Source organism: Eleutherodactylus coqui, chromosome 1, assembly GCF_035609145.1.
Source record: "Eleutherodactylus coqui strain aEleCoq1 chromosome 1, aEleCoq1.hap1, whole genome shotgun sequence".
In the NCBI taxonomy this organism is placed as follows: Eukaryota; Metazoa; Chordata; class Amphibia; order Anura; family Eleutherodactylidae; genus Eleutherodactylus; species Eleutherodactylus coqui.
In genome coordinates, this window is record NC_089837.1 from 39,665,943 (window position 1) to 39,686,811 (window position 20,869).

At 45.7% G+C, this 20,869-nt stretch overlaps 4 protein-coding genes across 4 annotated transcripts in view; 1 reads left to right on the forward strand and 3 right to left on the reverse strand.

The window, feature by feature from the left end:
• Positions 1–20,869, reverse strand: part of LOC136612439 (zinc finger protein 721-like) — a 564,334-nt gene that overhangs the window by 503,354 nt on the left and 40,111 nt on the right. The gene's annotated exons all lie outside the window — the stretch shown is intronic.
• LOC136607801 (zinc finger protein 605-like) overlaps positions 1–20,869 on the forward strand; it is a 432,755-nt gene that overhangs the window by 47,323 nt on the left and 364,563 nt on the right. The gene's annotated exons all lie outside the window — the stretch shown is intronic.
• Positions 9,441–12,766, reverse strand: LOC136615762 (oocyte zinc finger protein XlCOF22-like). Its single transcript, XM_066594180.1, has 3 exons — positions 12,623–12,766; positions 12,416–12,539; positions 9,441–11,288 (listed from the first exon to the last, which is right to left on the reverse strand). The coding sequence occupies exons 1-3, from the start codon at positions 12,764–12,766 to the stop codon at positions 10,387–10,389; spliced, it is 1,170 nt and encodes a 389-aa protein (XP_066450277.1). The 3' UTR covers positions 9,441–10,386.
• Positions 12,422–16,811, reverse strand: LOC136615778 (oocyte zinc finger protein XlCOF7.2-like). The gene is made up of 6 exons (XM_066594181.1): positions 16,719–16,811; positions 15,540–15,719; positions 15,332–15,455; positions 14,722–14,884; positions 12,623–12,802; positions 12,422–12,539 (listed from the first exon to the last, which is right to left on the reverse strand). Exons 1-4 carry the CDS (start codon positions 16,809–16,811, stop codon positions 14,760–14,762), a joined length of 522 nt encoding a protein of 173 aa, XP_066450278.1. The 3' UTR covers positions 12,422–12,539; positions 12,623–12,802; positions 14,722–14,759.

Here is a 20,869-nt window from a genome sequence, read left to right on the forward strand (position 1 = left end):
TGTCTATTATGCAACGTATTGCCATCCCCCATCTTCTGTTCTATCCACAAAGCATCGTCCTTAATGCTTAGCAGCAACCTTTTCAGCAGGCAAAGCAGCAGGATGGTTACGCTGATAATGGCCGCATCGCCGCTCACCATTTGTGTTGACTCCTCAAAGTTTCCTAACACCTGACAGATGTCAGACATCCATGCCCACTTCTCTGTGAAGAAGTGTGGAGGCTGACTACCACTCTGACGGGCATGTTGCAGCTGGTATTTAATAATGGCTCTACGCTGCTCCTAAACCCTGTCCAACATGTGCAAAGTTGAATTCCAGCGCGTGGGCACGTCGCACAACAGTCGGTATACTGGCAGCTGTAAGTGCTGTTGCCGTCTCCTGAGGGTGGCAGCATCTGTGGCGGACTTTCTGAAATGTGTGCACACATGACCCACATTGCTGAGCAGCTCAGACAAATTGGTGTAGTTTTTTTAAGAAAGTGCTGAACCACCAGATTGAACACGTGGGCGAGGCATGGCACGTGTGTTAGTCTGCCAAGTTGCAGAGCCTCCACCAGGTTATGCCCATTGTCACACACGACCATGCCTGGTTGGAGGTACAGAGAAGAAAGCCACAGATGTGTCTGCTCCGTCAAACCCTGTAACAGCTCTTGGGCGGTGTGCCTCTTATCAACGAAGCTCAGGAGTTTCAGCACGACCTATTGACGCTTCCCCACGGCATTGCTGCAGAACCTCGAGCTACCGACTGAAGGTGACGTGCTCACAGATGGTAATTGAGAGGTGGAGGAGGAGGTGGCATAATAATCCGGAGAAACCATGACCAAGGTAGGACCCGCAATCCTCAGTGTGGGTAGCACGTGAACATACCCAGGGTCAGACTCGGTCCCAGCCTCCCCCAGGTTAACCCAATGTGCCGTCAGGGATATGTAGTGTCCCTGCCCACCAGCACTTGTCCACGTGTCGGTGGTAGGGTGGACCTTCCCAGTAACCACGTTGGTGAGGGCACGGTTGATATTCTATGACACGTGCTGGTGTAGGGCGGGGACGGCACAGCGGGAAAAATAGTGGCGACTGGGGACCGAGTGGGGAGGGATGGCCGCCGCCATGAGGCTGCGGAAAGCCTCAGTTTCTACCAGCCTATATGGCATCATCTCCAGGCTCAGCAGTTTGGAGATATGCACATTTAGCGATTTTTCATGCGGGTGGGTGGCTGCATATTTTCACTTGTGCTCTAATGCTTCTGTTAAGGACAGGTAATTGCTATGCTGGTACACATTGGTGGAGGCAGTGGAGGACCATGCAGGTGAAGGGGTGTGTGCAGGGCGGGAGACACTCGTGCCTGCGTCCTGGGAGGTGGATTGCATCTCAGTGCCAGCATGTGACACAGGAGAAGAGGCAGTGGTGTGACCCCCAGGTGGTGAATGGCCTTCGTTCCACCTCGTTCGGTGCTTAGCTATCATATGCCTGCGCATGCTGGTGGTGGTCGGACTGGTAGTGGTGGCTCCCCTGCTGATCTTGGTGTGGCACAGGTTGCACACCACTGTTCGTCGGTCGTCCGCGCTCTCATTAAAAAACCTCCAGAACTTTGAATACCTAGCCCTCTGCACAGGAGCTTGCCGCAAGGAGGTGCAGTGAGGAACAGTTGGGGGATTACTTGCTCTGGTCCTGCTTCTCCCTCTAGCCACTCCAATGCCTCTTCTGGTGCTGCACTTGCCTCCCCCTCTGAAGCACTGTCATCAGTAGGCTTACCAACCCAGGTAATTTCAGTACGGTGTGGACTACTGAGTAGTAGGTGCGCCTTATCCCATCTGGGATGGGAACAGCTGAACACTGCGCTGGAAAAAATTTCAGTACGCTGTGGATGCAGGCTTGTGCCTACTAGCATCCTGGGGGGGATTGGACAGCAATGCCAGCATGTAACACAGGAGAAGAGGCAATGGTGTCACCCGTAGGTGGTGATTGGCCTTTGTTCCCCCTAGTGTGGTGCTTAGCTTAGATGTGCCAGCGCGTGTGCCTTGCTGATTATGGTGTGCCCCAACTAAATTGTTAGGGCGGTGACCACCAGGCTCTTGCCCACAATTTGGCTTAATAGTGCGACCTGGGAGCCTCAGATGCATCCATGCTTGCTGCCCCTGCTGTTCCCTATCCTTTTCTGTGCTGTTCCCATCACTTTCTGATGCTTCCTGGTGAATCACACACCCTCCCCTATGCAGAGCATGGGTCGCCATGAAAAATGCTCGAGTCTCCCATTGACTGCAATGGGGTTCGTTACTCGAAATGAGCTCTCAAGCATTACGAAAAGCTTGGCTTGAGTAATGAGCACCTGAGCATTTTGGTGCTCGCTCATCTGTATTGCTGACCCATTCTGAGAATAGCTCAATAGTCAAGTCCTGGAAAACCCATGTAGGCTAGAATCCCACTGGGCGGAATTTCTATGCAGACTTTACGCACGGAAATTCCGCGCACAGCTTTTTATCCCTGGATAAAGTAGCAAAGTGAACAAGATTTGGCTGGACAGGCTGGACTAGATGGACAATGTCTTCATTCGGCCTTACATACTATGTTACATGCTGTGGTCGATCCATTGCGGCGAAGCTGCGCTAAAATTGACATGCCGCATGGAATTCAAAGACGCAGCATGTCAATTCTTTCCCCTTTTCCGCGGCGGCTGCTCTCCTCTCTATGGGAGAGACAACCGTAGCAGAATGCAGGCGGCAAAGCCACTTCAAAATCCACCACAAAATGCCATGGATTTTGAAACTGCATTTCCCCCCCGGAAATCTGGCGGTATTTCGGTGCTGTCCTTCCGGGAGATTTCTGTGGGATTTCGGTCCCGTGTGCCACCAGCCTTAAAATCTCAGCCTTGAATATTCTGGCTTTTTCAGTTCATTGTGCTCACCATTATTTTGATACCCAAGCCCTGCGTACTGAACCTTGCTTATATCTGACAACATCTCCTCTGACAATATCCTCCTTGTTGGATTCGAGATCCAACTTCATTACACAAAATCTCCTAAATAAGGATTTAGTCGACAGTAAGGGCCCTTTTACCCTTTTCCCACATCCAGCGGGAAATCTCAACAATTATCGGTCAATGTTAAAGGGGTTGTCCCGCGGCAGCAAATGGGTCTATACACTTCTGTATGGCCATAATAATGCACTTTGTAATGTACATTGTGCATTAATTATGAGCCATACAGAAGTTATAAAAAGTTTTATACTTACCTGCTCCGTTGCTAGCGTCCTCGTTCCCATGGAGCCGACTAATTTTCGCCCTCCGATGGCCAAATTAGCCGCGCTTGCGCAGTCCAGGTCTTCTCCTGTTCTCTATGGGGCTCCGTGTAGCTCCGCCCCGTCATGTGCCGATTCCAGCCAATCAGGAGGCTGGAATCGGCAATGGACGGCACAGAAGAGCTGCGGTCCACGGAGGAAGAGGATCCCGGCGGCCATCTTCACCGGTAAGTATAGAAGTCACCGGAGCGCGGGGATTAAGGTAAGCGCTCCGGTAAGCTTTCTTTAGGTCCCTGCATCGGGGTTGTCTCGCGCCGAACGGGGGGGGTTGAAAAAAAAAAAACCCGTTTTGGCGCGGGACAACCCCTTTAACATCCCGACAGAATGACGAGCGAGAATTAGTTTGCTTATCGTTCAGCTTCTGCATGCATTTCTGGCCCGCTTCACCTCCATTTAATGAGCGATGCTTGTTCCTGTGTAAAAGTGCAGAACCGATTATCACTGGAACGACCTGACTGGCATCTGAGGTTGTCCAAATCATTGCTCATTCACATGTGCATAGCTTGCTCAGTATCTTGTATCTGTATTTATAAGCCAAAACTAGGAGTGCAATGTAGAGTAATGAATAGTGGAAACATTTGCCTGCCTTTCATGTCTCAAACCTACTCTTAAGTTAATAATAATAATATTCTGTAGAACTTTAGAAAATGGAGGAATCATGCACAAAATGAGTCATGACAAACAGTATGTATTAAACGGATACAAAGCTTGAGCAGTAGGGATAAGGGCCCTGTTCACAAGAGCTTACAGAATATAAAGAAGTACTGTGTTTCTCTGGAAATAAGACCCTGTCTTATATTCTTTTTTGCCCCCCAAAAGGCGCTAGGTCTTATTTTAAAGGGATGTCATAATATACTTACCTAGCAGGCTGGGTCTGGTTCGCTCCTGCTGCTCTTGCAGTCCTTGGCCGCCCACAGAAGATCACTTCCTGGTTATGGGATTCATAAATCCCACCTCCAGGAAGCGATGGCTCTGATTGGATGAGCAGCACTCGAGAACCAATCAATGCAGCTCTCGATAAACCAATACAATGGCTGTGATTGGTTCATCGAGCGCTGTATTGATTGGCTGAGCAGCAGTCAAATAACCAATCACAGCCATTGCATTGTGAAGGCGGGATATATGAATTGGCCAACCAATTCTATGGCTCAGCCAATTCATAAATCCTGCCTCCACAATGCAATGGTTGTGATTGATTCTTCAACCGCTGCTCAGCCAATCAATTCAGCACTCGATTTTCCAATCAGAGCCATTGCTTCCTGGAGGTGGGATTTATGAATGGGATTTATGAATCGTCTGTGAGCGGCCAAGGACTACAAGAAGCGAGTCGGAGCTACGGAGAGCAGCAGTAGGGATCTGGACAGAGCTCAGCAACCAATCCCTGAGCTTTATAATTGGTTGTAGCAATTGTGAGGGGAGACCCGGGTCACAGAGGGGAGAGGGGAGTTGGTTAGATATTTTACTAAAAAAAAAACAGCTCTGAAAACGCCTTTAGTTTAACACACAGTTCATCTTGGTCCAGTGTTCCATAGTATTAAACTTAATAGTGCACCTTCCTTGTTGCCTCAAAATGTGTCTTTTTGTTGGTTTATTAACCCCTTAGTGACCAAGCCTGTTTGCGCCTTAATGACCAGGCCAAATTTTGCAAATCTGACATGTGTCACTTTAACATGGAAAAACACCAGAAAAGTTTTGCATATCCAAGCGATTCTGACATTGTTTTTTCGCCACATGTTGTGCTTCATTTAGGCGGAAAAAATAGACCGATAGAAATTGTGTTTATTTATTAAAAGCGCCAAAATTGGGAAAATTTTGAAAAAATCGTCATTTTTTCACATTTCCAACTGCAATATCTTAAATATGTGCAAACATAATATAGAAATTTTTGCTAAGATTTATATTTCCACCCGTTTACTTTATTTTGGGCGCACATTGGAAAAACTTTCGTTTTTTTTAAACTATTTAGGAGACGTACAAATTTACATTACTTTTTAGCATTTTGAGGAACACTTTGTTTTCCTATACCAAGCCGAGATTGGAAAGGCTCATGAGTGTCAGAATAATAGATACCCCCCCAAATGACCTCATTTTAAAAACTACAACCCTTAATGTATTCACTGAGGTGTGTCATGAGTATTTTGACCCCACAGTTTTTTTTCAGGAATTAATTCAATTTGGAGGAGAAAAAGTAAAATTTCATATTTTTGCAAATCTGTCATTTTAAAGACATATTTTTTTCCTATAGTTTACATTAAAATCAGGATTTACACCCCAAAATGCATACCCCTATTTCTCCCGTGTTCAGAAATATACCCATTGTGGCCCTATTGTTATATCTGAGTCCACAACGGGGCCCAAAATGAAAGGAGTAGTCAGTGTCTTTCAAAACAGAAATTTTGCTTGAAGTCCTTTTAGGCCCCATAGCACACATGTAGAGTTCTTGAGCGCCCAAAACCATAGAAAACCCCCACAAATGACCCCATTTTGAAAACTAGACCCCTTAAGGAATTTATCTAGGGGTGTACTGCATATTTTGACCCCACAGTTTTTGAATGAATTCAAACCAAGCAAAAGGAAAAAATTGTGATTTTCGTTTTTTCGGCAATTCTGTCATTTTAAAAACAGCTTTTTTTGTACAGCACACATATGAAGGAAGACTTACACCCCAAAATGGATACCCCTGTTTGTGCTGTTTTCAGAAATATACCCATTGTGGCCCTAATCTTATGTCCGCATGCACAACGGGGCCCAAAATAAAAGGAGTAATCGGTGGCTTTCAGAACATAGATTTTGCTTGAAGTCCTTTTAGGCCCCATTGCCCACTTGTAGAGTTCTTGAGCGGCCAAAACCATATAGAACCCCCACAAATGACCCCATTTTGAAAACTAGACCCCTTAACGAATTTATCTAGGGATGTACTGCATATTTTGACCCCACAGTTTTTGAATAAATTTAAGCAAAGCAAAAGGAAAAAAATAGGATTTTCATTTTTTGGGCTATTGTGTCAATTTAAAAACAGTTTTTTTTGTACAGCACACATATAAATAAAGGCTTTCACCCCAAAATGGATACCCCTGTTTGTCCCGTGTTCAGAAACATACCCATTGTGGCCCTAATAGACTTACAGGACCCATGGCTAGGCCTACAATGAAAGGAATACCCGTTGGATTTCAGGGTACCACTGAATAAATTTCAGGCCCCATTGCCCACTTATAGAGCCATTGAGCGGCCAAAACTATAAAGAACCCCCTCAAATGACCCCATTTTGAAAACTAGACCCCTTAACGAATTCATCTAGGGGTGTACTGCGTATTTTGACCCCACAGTATTTGAATGAATCTAAGCAAAGCAGAAGGAAAAAGTTACGATTTTGCATTTTTTTGGCAATTTTTTCAATTTAAAAACAGTTTTTTTGTACAGCATACATAGGAATGAAGATGTTCACCCCAAAATGGATACCCCCGTTTGTCCCGAGTTCAGAAACATACCCATTGTGGCCCTAATCTACTTACAGGACGCATGGCAAGGCCTATAAAGGACGGAACACCTGTTGGATTTTAGAGCACAACTGAATAAATTCCAGGCCCCATTGCTTATTTGTACAGAATAAAGATTGACTCCCTAAAAATTCCCCCCCTCCCCCTCCGCGCCCTTTTTGGCGTTCGCAAATCTTAGATAAAAGTAAAAATGTGAACTGTGTAGTATTTCCGAAGACAGGGGTAATTACGGAGGCTGGTTGGAATGGGCCCATGGGGCAATAAAACCGGGTATCCCCCCCCCTCCTCTCATGCTTTTTGGGGGTATTTCATGACCTCAGTGGCGGGTATGGGGTGTAAAAAGTGGCGTTCCGTGAGTCTCCGTAAGCTTGCTGAGGTGCGGCGGTCTCACACAGAAGGCGCTCAACAAGGTGCTCCTGGAACTGCAGGAAAGCGAGCGTTCCCGGGGCTTCTTGTAAAATACGTATCACAGGTAGCGGTCTGAATAACGCTGGGCTCACGCGGGTGCAGGCGGAATCCGCTTGCGGAGGCCCACAGCGGATCCCATCTGTGAGCCCGGCTGTGACCCTGCGTACGGCTGCGTAATGTACTGCGCATAACTGCGTACTCACACAGGCGGTCATGCACAGTACACCTTTGTTTGTATTTCCCACACCATCGCTTAGCGATGACATGGGTACCCGCAGCCCGTATACAATGTAGTTGCGTATGGGCTGTGGGTATATCCGCGACCATGGAGCACAATGGGCTCTATGTTGCCGATATCCGCAGTAAAATAGAACCTGCTGCGTTCTCTTTTCTGCGAGTGGATTACGCAATTCTGACCCGCTAATGTGAGCGGAATTGTGTAATCCAATGCGATTGATCTGCGTATTACCGCGGATCAGAAGCATGCGGAATCCGTAATTCCTATCCGGTCATGTGAGACCGGCCAAAGGTAGAGCGCTACCTTTTTATCACGTGACCGGGGACCGCTCAACGAGGCCACCCGTCACTGCTCCAGGCTCTCGGCGACCGTTGGTCGCTGGGAGCAAGGAGATTTTAAGTTTCCTGGGCTCCCCGACTCCTGCGCATGTGTCCGGCTTTTTGCCGGCAATCGCATGTGCAGAATCCTGGAAGGTCCACGGAGGAAGATCGCGTCGGGATTCAAATACGCAGGCCTCCGGTAAAAAGATTCATCTCCTCTCACCGATCGCATCGGTGAGGGGAGATGAAACTTCAAATTTTTTTTTTTACTTTTACGTGATCGCCATTATTGGATAATGGCGAACACGTGACCAGGAACCGCTCACCGCGGACCCCCATTAAATCTCCATGCTCTTGGCTACGTTTTGTAGCCAGGAGCAGGGAGAATTTAAATTATCCTGGCAATCCACAGCTTTTGCGCATGCGCCCGCCATTTTGGCGACGGGCGCGTGTGCAGAAGCTGTGGTAAGGTCCGCGGATAAATCTGGGGGCCTTAGGTACGTACTTTCATCCTCCCTCACGGATATGATCTGTGAGGGGAGATGAAACGTACGCTTTTTAAACTTTTAAAAACTTTTTTTTACTTTTTTTTTTTTTTACTTTTTTACACTTTTTTCTCACTTTACATGATCACTGTCATCCATTGGATGACAGTGATCATGTCCCCGGTATAATCTCTCTGCTCCTAGCTACACATGGCAGCCAGAAGCAGAGGGATTTTAAATTTCCCGGGGCTCGAGCCCGTCTGTTCACGCACCCGATGTCAATCATCGGGCGCGCATGCGCAGACGGGGATTCGGGTCCCGGGACATCGGGACACCGCTGAGGACTGGGGGTGAGTATTTTCACCTCCCCTCATGGATGCGATCCATGAGGGGAGGTGAAACTGACTTTTTTAAAACTTTTTTTTAACTTTTTCGCGATCGCCGCTAACCATTGGATAACGGCGATCGCGGTACCGGGGACCGCTCACCGCAGTCCCCGCTGACATCTCCTGCCTCCCGGCTACCTACAGGAGCCGGGAGCCAGGAGATTTTAAATCTCCCGCGCCGCCGGGCCTTCTGCGCATGCGGCTGACGTAATGCCGCCTGGCGCGCATGCGCAGAAGACCGGCTTCGGGCCCCAGAGCGGCAGGAGAGCGGGGAGCAGCGTGCCAGACCTCGGTGAGTAATTTCAGCTGCTCCGATGGATCCGATCCATCAGAGCAGCTGAATCTTTAACTTTTATGTACTTTTATTTACTTTTTTTGCGATCGGCGCTATCCATTGCATAGCGCCGATCGCAATGCCGGGGGGGGCTCCGAACAGCCCGGGATGACAGCTCAATGCTGTCAGCTACCTGCGGACACCGACAGCATGGAGCTGTCACGTCCACAGCCCGAGGGGCACTATTCTCTGCAGGAAGCATGTTTTTACGTCCTCAGAGAATAGAGCCCACTTCGGGAGGACGTAAAAACACTATGGGCTGGTCGTTAAGGGGTTAATAAAAAGAGGTAAATCACCACTTACCTGTTGCTCACACCTAAGAAAACTCTTCCAGGGGTGCTCCATTTTTTTCATACCAACCCTACCAAGTATTTGTGACACAGAAGAAATGGCATATCTGTGAATTTTATTTGCTTTACAAATTCTATTAAATTCACTTTATTTTTTGCTCAATTTGTCCACATGTTAAAAAAACATGTCAAAAGCTTAAATGGAGATTCTTTACTTTTCTACTATGTAACTCTGGATTCTCCTTCAGTGGGTAAATTTATGAATACAGTAATTAAAAGCGAGATCAATAATGACAGTTCAGCTTTACTGCTTTAAAAGGAAAGAACGCTAAAGCACTTCTTTCTCCCCTGTCCTCCTGCACACAGGACCTCCGACACATCCAATACACCTTTGGAATTGTGTCACCCCCAGGCATCCTGTTGTCCTATTCAGCCAAACTGACGAAGGGGTTCATCCCCGAAACGCGTATTCTATTGCTGTTTTTTAATTTGTGAAAAAATAAAAAAAAGAAGTGCTTTCACCATCACACATTGGACCTTGATCTTCATCTTCTAGTAACTTAGAGGGTTGCACCTCCATACCAGTTTTTTTCACATCCTTTTCGCTACACTCCCGCCCACACTGGTGGAGCGTCATCTGGTTGGCAGCACCTCTACCATTTGAAATACTCTATCATTGGAAACACTTTGTACTCCAGAAATATTCCACCACCCTCACTGGGTCTTGCTCCATCCTCCTTTTTCATTTCTTTTACTCACAGTAAAAGGAAAGAGGTCTCTTTTTTCTTCTTTGTATCCACAATATATTTTTATATGGACTCCGGTCACGATTGGCTTCCAGTAACCATTTGAGTGTTTGATAGATCCAGGTTAATTCCACAACAAAACACTTACTGGCTGTTTAATGTCTGTGAATAATCGGATGTATTTTTTTCTGCCCTTACAGCCTTTTACACATTACAAAAAAAGAAGAAAAGCGATTCTCGTCTCTTTGAATTATCTGATAAGTTTTAAAATTTTATTTTTTTGAAAAACATTTTTCACGGTTAAAATTTCAAAACGGCTTCCTCTTTGCATGAATTTTCTTGTGTATAACAATCTAGGATTTATTTTGAAAAGATTGCTCATATCCTGAGCATTAATGAGTTTTTTCTCCAGTATGAATTCTCTCATGTAGCAGAAGATTTGATTTCCGACTAAAACATTTCTCACATTCTGAACATGAAAACGGCTTCTCTCCAGTGTGAATTCTCTCATGTGTTACAAGATTTCCTTTAGTTGTAAAACATTTCCCACATTCAGAACATGAAAATGTCTTTTCCCCTGTGTGAATTATTTCATGTTTAGTGAGAACGGATTTATCTTTAAAACATTTCCCACATTCTGAACATGAATACGGCTTCTCTTCTGTGTGAATTCTTTGATGTTTATTGAGACCTGATTTCAGCACAAAGCTTTTTCCACATTTAGAACATGTAAATGGCTTATCCCCCTTGTGAAGTTTCTGATGATTGTTAAATTTGTATTTAGTAAGAAAACATTTCCCACATTCTGAACATGAATATGGCTTTTCTCCTGCATGACTTTTCTCATGCGTAACAAGATTTGATTTTACCATAAAACATTTCCCACATTCTGAACATCGAAACGGCTTTTCTCCTGTGTGAGTTCTCTCATGTGTAATTAGAGTTGATTTATTTGTAAAACATGTCCCACATTCGGAACAGGAATATGGCTTCTCTCCTGTGTGAATTCTTTGATGTACATTAAGATGGTATTGAAGTATAAAGCATTTCCCACATTCAGAACATAAATACGGCTTCTCTCCTGTGTGATATCTTTGATGTAAAACAAGACGTGATTTTGATTTAAAACATTTCCCACATTCTGAACAGGAGTACGGCTTCTTCCCTCTGTTAGTACTTTGTTGTCTAAGGGCAATGAGGTTTTCTCCTGAAGAGTGACACTTGATATTTTCATTGTCTATTTCATATTTTAGTGAGGACAGGACATTCCCCTTGGAGTTCTTATTGGGATTTTCTGTTAGGATTAAAAATAGATTTTAGGATTTTTATTCAAACAACAAAAATAGACACTTTTTTTATATTTCTATTTGGCTGGAAACACACTTGTGGTTTTGAATGCAGTTTCTTTTGAGTCACAGCCAGAACTAGATGCACCAGGAAGAAGCAGCCCCTCCTTTGTATTTCCAATTTTTTCTCAATCCACTGTTGGCTTTGGCTCAAAAGTGGCCACAAAACTTAGATATGTTGACACAGGGTGCAAGTTCTGCAACAGATAATCTGCTGTGATTTTTAGCATGTTTCATTCAGATTTTAATACAGATTTGAAATCCATTTCACCTCTCATTTCAAGGGCTGCAATCTGCCCTCAAAATCTGCAGCAAAAATTGACATGCCGCAGATTTATAGTGGCCTAGTCTAAGTGATTCATGGACATTCTGTGCTCGGAGGAATGTGTGTTTCACAATTTAATGATAGCTGGGCTCCTGTTCTAAAGTTTGGGAGTGGAAAAATATCTAATCCAAGCTATTTAAATGGGTTTTCCAGCGCTAAATAAAAAAAAAAAAATTACACATGCTTAAAATTATATAAAATAAAGAATAAAATGCATACTCAAATACTTTAGATTCCGATGCAGCACTGGAGCCCTAGTGCCCACTTGGCCAATCACAGCGCTGAACCTTCCATGGCTGCTCAATCTTCCATTGAGCAGTTATGTGCACAATGAAAAGCATGTGATCGCCTTTTGCATGTTCCGGGTTCAAATCAGCGGGCAATGGGGCTCCAACTTTGGGAGCCTTTAAGATAGGCGACTATGAGTTTTTTTCTTTATATTACACAATTTTGAAGCATGTGAATCCTTTTTAAAGTCCTGAAAAACCCATTTATTCACAATATACTATGGTCAACATCGACATCTACTTTCGCTTGTTTCAATGATTTTTTAAAACTTTTCTTTTACAAACTCCGGGACCGCTAACAAAATAATAAATACGCCCATACTCACCTGTTACATCCCCCCACCTTTTGAGTCCCTCAGGTCTCCGACTATATTTGGACACATCTCGTTACATGACATCTAAGCCTGTGACCACTGCAGCCAATATGCAAGTATGTATGTATATACTGTATAAATCTTTTTACCCTGTGATTTGCGAGGCTGGTGGTTTTCCAGCATGACGTCCTTGTACAGATTCTTGTATCTTCCTAAATACTCCCACTCCTCCATGGAGAAATAGACAGTGACATCCTGATACCTTATAGGAACCTGACAACACAATGATACCATCATTACCCAGACACCTCTAGTGCTGTTACTGTATAATTTCCCAGCATTCCCAGCAGTATCACCTCTATAGCCAGCAGCTCAGTGATCTTGTTGGTGAGTTCTAGGATCTTCTGCTCATGTTTCAGTAAGTGAGGAGGAGCCTCTGTGATGGGGGTCTGGCTCCTGCTCCATCCTCCTGACTCATGGAGATAGCTGTTGGGAGTCATACCGTCACCTGATGTCTTCTTAACTATTGTGTACTCCTGTGTATGGAGAGAGACACTTAGAGAACTGACCCCTTAGTAGAAAGAGGGAGATTGTGATCCCCCCATATAGAGCTCCGGTGGGACCACATCTGGAATACTGTGTTCAGTTCTGGATACCTCACCTACAGAAAGATATTGATAAAAGAAAATAAGCGGAGCTACAACAATGGTGGACAGACTCAAGCATAAAACTCATCAGGAAAAGACTTCTAGAACCCAATCTCTATAGCCTGAAAGAAAGAAGGGAAGGAGGAGACATGGAAACTTTTACCAGGGGTGGGAAAACTGCCTGTGCAGCCGTTTCAGCTACACAGGGGCCCAGAAGGAAACGGGGGCCCACTTAGGCAAGTACTCGGACACTCCTTTATGCTGTGACTTGCATAAAATTGTGGTGCTTTAGCCAAGCTTTCCTACAAATCTTGACAAACTGTAATTAAGGGTGATAAGGCAGCACTCACGAACCCAAACAACCTTCAGATAGTTCCCATGTAAAAATTCAGTCTTTATTCAAGTCCAATACATTCACAGATGCGACATATCGACCATCATACTATGGTCTTTGTCAGGCTTGATAATAATATCCTGTCATGGTATTGCCATTGTTCCTTGTCTAGAATACCCAGTAGGCACACTGCTGGATCAGGTGGTACCGCTACACCCAGCAATTGGGTTAAAAACTCCGTAACTTCTCCCCGGGGCTGGTAATTTTATTTTTTGGGGGGCATGGAGGTGGGGAGAGACAGACGGCATATGGTTTGCACAGAAGCCCCCGCACTCTGTCTGCTCCTGACCTTTACATATGTTACAGATGAGAGGAAACTGAACACAACGAGGGGGTGCAAACTAAAAGAGTAGAAGCAATGTCAGAAAATAATTTACTGTTTTACTGAAAGAGTAGTAAATGCTTGGGACATCCTTCCAGCAGATTTGGTTGGAAAATCAGAAGTAAGCGATTGTAAACATGCTTGGAATAAATATTTATGTAGTAAAAGAAAGTACTAGAAGGCCAGAATAAATGGACCAAGTCCTTCCCTTCTGCTGTCAGGCTTCTACATTACCAGTCAAATGTCAAAGAACACCTCAATATTTCCAGTTACCTTTTACATTAACACAGTTCAAGTCCAGCAAATAATGTAAAATGGTTCAAAAGTAAGTTGAAAACATACAAATATTATGAACTTTTAACCTGAAAACGCAACAATAGTCTAAATTTATGATTTTAACCAAAGGTCTTTTTTCAGGAGACACAACAAAGACAGCTGCTCTGCAGCACAGAAAGCCAATTATGGTTTTAAATTGGATGTAAACTATTCTTACAGGTGTCTCAACTTTTGTAGATTACTTGCAAACCCTCTGATTCTATACAATCAATGTTAGAACGGACTGCATTATAACACCCTCTAGGGCAGGATTTGGACTGTTTTTACTCTTTAGGAGCATATTGCTATCATAATGGCCAGAAAAAGGAAATTAAGCAAAGAAGACAGACAATTATAACCCTTAAAGGTGTAAATTTGTCCTACAAGAAAGCCAATGTGGCAGTCAGTACACTTTCCTATACTATCAACAGGCACTTGGAAACTGACAGGAAGAGGTCTGTCAGACCAAAGGCCGCTACAAAATCAAATCACAAGTTTTTGTATGATAAGTTCCTCACAGCATAAACAAGTTTCCTTTTCAACTGTGAAGAGAAGACATCTATCTGCAGGTTTGATAGGTAGAGAATCAGTAAGAAAGCCACCGCTAAGATTGCAAAATAAGTGAAAAAACGTTCCTGAGCATGTGACACCAACTGTCAAACATGGAGCATATTGTTGGTTCCGACTGGTCCTTTCCTCATTATTACAATTTTCTCTTTCCTTGGTCTGACTTACTAAATAACAGAATACAAATGATAGAAATAGAGTAAGGTTTACCTCTCCGGTCAGCAGGTAGAGGATCTCTAAGGTGAAGTTTAGTATTCTTTGGTAATCTCATTCCTGTCTTTGTTCATTCTTGGTGGTTCATTCATGAGAAGGACCATTTTGGATGAGAATGTGGGAGAAGAGGAGCAACTGGAGGGTTCTAGTACTGCCGTCCCTTTATAAGAAAAAAGGAGAGATTCAAAATCATACGGGGGACATCATGTGTGACCTACAGAACCTCAATTATAAAGCACTGAGAGAAATAGGTCCTCAGAGTCTTCAGCAGGTTATATAGGTGTATTCTCAGCACATACACATTATTTGTTAGGATTAAAAATGAAAATACAAATCATGAAATTCAAACTCTAAAAATAGACAAAATGTTTTTGGGTTGCAGTTTTATGAGCCAAAGCCAGAAGTTGATCCAGCAGGAAGGAGAAGTCCTTCATTTATATTTCCAATTTCTTTTAATCCTCCCATTCTGTTTATTAATTTGCGACGATATACAGTCTTTAGGAGACAAAGGGGGTAGTACAGGAGGTACAGGGCAGGAAGTGTACATGATAGTTAAAAGTGGAAAGCCATACAGTGGGGCAAGGGACTAGATCAGGGGGTTTGGTACCCTGTGATGTAAGCGGGTGGTGGTTCTCCATCATGACGTCCTTGTAGAGGTCCTTGTGTCTTCCTAGATACTCCCACTCCTCCACGGAGAAATAGACAGCAACATCTTGACACCTTATAGGAAACTGACACACACAATGATACCGTCATTACCCAGACTTCTCTAGTGCTGTTACTGTATAATTTCCCAGCATTCCCAGCAGTGTCACCTCTCCAGTCAGCAGCTCAGTGATCTTGATGGTGAGTTGTAGGATCTTCTGCACACGTTTTGGTAAGTGAGGAGGAGCCTCTGTGATGGAGCTCTGGCTCCTGCTCCATCCTTCTGACTCAAGGAGATGGCTGTTGGGAGGTGCACGGTCACCTGATATCTTAGTTACTATTGAGTAATCCTGTGTACAAAGAGAAACATATAGAGCACTGAACCCAATTTAACAACCTCTTTTCCCAAAGAGGGAGATGGTGATCCCACCATATAGAGCCCTAATGAGACCACTAGAATACTGTGTTCAGTTCTGAAGTCCTCACCTACAGGAGGACATGGATAAAACAGAATGTGTCTAAAAGCGAACTATAAAAATTTGGAAGGTCTCAGGTAAAAAACACATTAAGGAAAGACTCATAGGAGTTGTCTAAGTTAAGGGAAATCCCTGCCCCATGTCCCCTAAGCATTTTCCCGCTTCTCCATTCGTCATCTGCTGCTGGCTCCGGTCTCCCTGTGATGTCACTTGACATGCTAGGTCTACAAAAAAGCTATAGCAGCCAATGACAGCACTCAGGGATAATGGCTGAGCGCTGTCATTGGCTGCTACAGCAGATTTATGGGACACCACAGCTGTCTGTAAACAGACAGCAGAGGCCGGAGCCAGCGGTGGGAAACGAACAGGGGAGAGGGGAGAAACTGCTTTTTTTTTATTTTAATGCATGGAGACCCGGCTCAGAGGCTTCCCTCCCTTAACTCAGACAATCCCTTTAAAGAATATAATTTCTACAGCCTGCAAGAAAAGAAGGAAAAAAGGGGACATGATAGAAACTCTTACTATTGTGTTTCCCCGAAAATAAGACCGTGTCTTATATTAATTTTTGCCCAAAAAATAAGACCCTGTGCCTCTTTTGGGAGAATGCCTTATAACAGCGGTAGATCATCGTGATTGCAATGGTGGCGCTCTGCTGTGATTTTACTTTAGCTTTCGGAGGCAGCGTTCATTAATGCTAAACGCAAAAAAAAATGTAAAAAATTAGAGAGCAGACAAAGCACAAAATAGTGTTTGAGCGCATGTCTGTGAGGCTTGAAATCAATGGGAGAGTTAGGCTACGATTACCGCGGCGTTCAAAACACCCCGGTAATCACAGCATAAAAAAAAAGAAAAAAAAGAGTGTGTGCCACTTACCTCGCATGCACAGATCAGGTCCCTCTTACTGGTTTGCGGACTTACAAGTATGTAAGCTCGTTGGAGCAGGACCCTCACTCCTATTGTTTCCATCAACTGATTACTATGTAACCGCGGTTCTGTAATGTTTGTATTTTGTCTCTCTGTATTTCCCCTGTCTATGTAAGCGCTGCGGAATATGATGGCGCTATACAAATAAAGTTTATTATTATTACCCACTGGCACTACCTTAGCCTTTGTGTCTGGCACCTGATTCAACATCCCATGTATTAATTGGGGTTTCTACTGCCTGTACCCCGGCTGATGAAGAGGCTTCTTGACTCAATGTGTTTTATTGTTGGTTCTTCATATCACAATAAGAAAAAAAAAAGAAAAAAAACTTTTAAATAATTTTTATTTAAGTGGAAGGAGCGGGCTCAGAGCCTACAACATTACTATTAGCTCATTGGTTCCCACTAGAGATGAGAGAGCACGCTCGGTTAAGGCAGATACTCGAGCGAGCATCACTCTTCTTGAGTATCCACATACTCGTCCGAGCAAATGCCGGGAGGGGGGGCGACAGGGGTGCGCAGGGGGGAGAAAGAGATTTCTCTCATTCTCGCTCCTCCTCACCCCTGCCCTCCGCATTTGCTCGGACGAGTATGCGGATACTCGAGAAGAGCAATGCTCGCTCGAGTATCTGCCTTAACCGAGCGTGCTCGCTAGAGATGAGCGAGCACCAAAATGCTCGGGTGCTCGTTACTCGGGACGAAATTTTCGCGATGCTCGAGGGTTCGTTTCGAGTAACGAACCCCATTGAAGTCAATGGGCAACCCGAGCATTTTTGTATATCGCCGATGCTCGCTAAGGTTTCCAATTGTGAAAATCTGGGCAATTCAAGAAAGTGATGGGAATGACACAAAAACGGATAGGGCAGGCGAGGGGCTACATGTTGGGCTGCATCTCAAGTTCCCAGGTCCCACTATTAAGCCACAATAGCGGCAAGAGTGGGCCCCTCCCAACAATTTTTACTTCTGAAAAGCCCTCATTAGCAATGCATACCTTAGCTAAGCACCACACTACCTCCAACAAAGCACAATCACTGCCTGCATGACACTCCGCTGCCACTTCTCCTGGGTTACATGCTGCCCAACCCCCCCCCCCCCCTCATGACCCAGTGTCCACAGCGCACACCAAATTGTCCCTGCGCAGCCTTCAGCTGCCCTCATGCCACACCACCCTCATGTCTATTTTTAAGTGCGTCTGCCATGAGGAGGAACCGCAGGCACACACTGCAGAGGGTTGGCACGGCTAGGCAGCGACCCTCTTTAAAAGGGGCGGGGCGATAGCCCACAATGCTGTACAGAAGCAATGAGAAATCCAATCCTGTGCCACCTCCATCTGGAGCTGCACACGTGGGCATAGCAATGGGGAACCTATGTGCCACACACTATTCATTCTGTCAAGGTGTCTGCATGCCCCAGTCAGACCGCGGTATTTTATAAATACTCACAGGCAGGTACAACTCCGCAATGGGAATTCTGTGTGCACCCACAGCATGGGTGGGTCACAGGAAGCCACCGGCGGTACATAAATATATCCCATTGCATTGCCCATCACAGCTGAGGTAACGTCAGGTTTAATGCAAGTGGGCTTTGGCCCACACTGCATGCCCCAGTCAGACTGGGATTCTTTAGAAGTGGACACATGCAGTTACAACTCCGTGTGGACCGACAGCATGGGTGGGTGCCAGGAAGCCACCAGCGGTACATAAATATATCCCATTGCATTGCCCATCACAGCTGAGGTAATGTCATGTTAAATGCAGGTGGGCTTCGGCCCACACTGCATGCCCCAGTCTGACCGGGGTTTTTAATACATAGACACTGGCAGGTACAAATCCCTAATGTGAAGTCCCTGTGGACACACAGCATGGGTGGCTCCATAGAACCCACCGGCGGTACATAAATATATCCCATTGCAGTGCCCAGCACAGCTGATGTAATGTCATGTTGAATGCAGGTGGGCTTCGGCCCACACTGCATGCCCCAGTCAGACTGGGGTTCTTTAGAAGTGGACACATGCAGTTCCAACTCCCTGTGGACCCACAGCATGGGTGGGTCCCTGGAAGCCACCGGCGGTACATAAATATATTCCATTGCATTGCCCATCACAGCTGAGGTAGTAATGTCATGTTAAATGCAGGTGGTCTTCGGCCCACACTGCATGCCCCAGTCTGACCGGGGTTTTTAATACATAGACACTAGCAGGTACAAATCCCTAATGTGAAGTCCCTGTGGATACACAGCATGGGTGGCTCCCTGGAACCCACCGGCGGTACATAAATATATCCCATTGCAGTGCCCAGCACAGCTGAGGTAACGTCAGCTTTAATGCAGGTGGGCTAAAAATTACTAGGATTACAATGTAGGCGAGGGCCCCAAAAATTGGTGTACCAACAGTACTTCAGAAAAATTGCCCATGCCCAACCAAGAGGGCAGGTGAAACCCATTAATCACTTTGGTTAATGTGACTTAATTTGTAACTAGGCCTGTAGGCAGCCCAGTTAAAATAAAAATTGGTTCAGGTGCAAGTTTCAACGCTTTATTCAATTGAGAATTGAAACGTATAAACATTGTTTACAAAAGTTATATGACTGAGCCTTGTGGGCCTAAGAAAAAGTGCCCGTTCGGCGTGATTACGTGAGGTTTCAGGAGGAGGAGCAGGAGGAGGAGGATGAATATAATACACCGATTGATGAAGCTAATAGGTCCCCGTTTTTGATGGTGATAGAGAACGATGCTTCCATCCGCGGGTGCAGCCTACGCATTGCTTAGGTATCGCTGCTGTCCGCTGGTGGAGAAGAAAAGTCTGGGGAAATCCAGGCTTTGTTCATCTTTATGAGTGTAAGCCTGTCGGCACTGTCGGTTGACAGGCGGGTACGCTTATCCGTGATGATTCCCCCAGCCGCACTAAACACCCTCTCTGACAAGACGCTAGCCGCAGGACAAGCAAGCACCTCCAGGGCATAGAGCGCGAGTTCAGGCCACGTGTCCAGCTTCGACACCCAGTAGTTGTAGGGGGCAGAGGCGTCACGAAGGACGGTCGTGCGATCGGCTACGTACTCCCTCACCATCCTTTTACAGTGCTCCCGCCGACTCAGCCTTGACTGGGGAGCGGTGACACAGTCTTGCTGGGGAGCCAGAAAGCTGTCAAAGGCCTTAGAGAGTGTTCCCCTGCCTGTGCTGTACATGCTGCCTGATCTCCGTGCCTCCCCTGCTACCTGGCCCTCGGAACTGCGCCTTCTGCCACTAGCGCTGTCGGATGGGAATTTTACCATCAGCTTGTCCGCCAGGGTCCTGTGGTATAGCATCACTCTCGAACCCCTTTCCTCTTCGGGTATGAGAGTGGAAAGGTTCTCCTTATACCGTGGGTCAAGCAGTGTGTACACCCAGTAATCCGTAGTGGCCAGAATGCGTGTAACGCGAGGGTCACGAAAAAGGCATCCTAACATGAAGTCAGCCATGTGTGCCAGGGTACCTGTATGCAACACATGGCTGTCCTCACTAGGAAGATCACTTTCAGGATCCTCCTCCTCCTCCTCAGGCCATACACGCTGAAAGGATGACAGGCAAGCAGCATGGATACCCTCAGCAGTGGGCCAAGCTGTCTCTTCCCCCTCCTCCTCATGCTCCTCCACCTCCTCCTCAATGCGCTGAGATATAGACAGGAGGGGGCTCTGACTATCCAGCGACATACTGTCTTCCCCCGCCTCCCTTTCCAAGCGCAAAGCGTCTGCCTTTACGCTTTGCAGGGAACTTCTCAAGAGGCATAGCAGAGCAATGGTGACGGTAATGATTGCAGCATCGCCGCTCACCATCTGGGTAGACTCCTCAAAGTTTCCAAGGACCTGGCAGATGTCTGCCAACCAGGCCCACTCTTCTGTAAAGAATTGAGGAGGCTGACTCCCACTGCGCCGCCCATGTTGGAGTTGGTATTCCACTATAGCTCTACGCTGCTCATAGAGCCTGGCCAATATGTGGAGCGTAGAGTTCCACCGTGTGGGCACGTTGCACAGCAGTCGGTGCACTGGCAGATTAAACCGATGTTGCAGGGTGGCAGCGTCCGTGTGGGACTTGCGGAAATGTGTGCAGAGCCGGCGCACCTTTCCG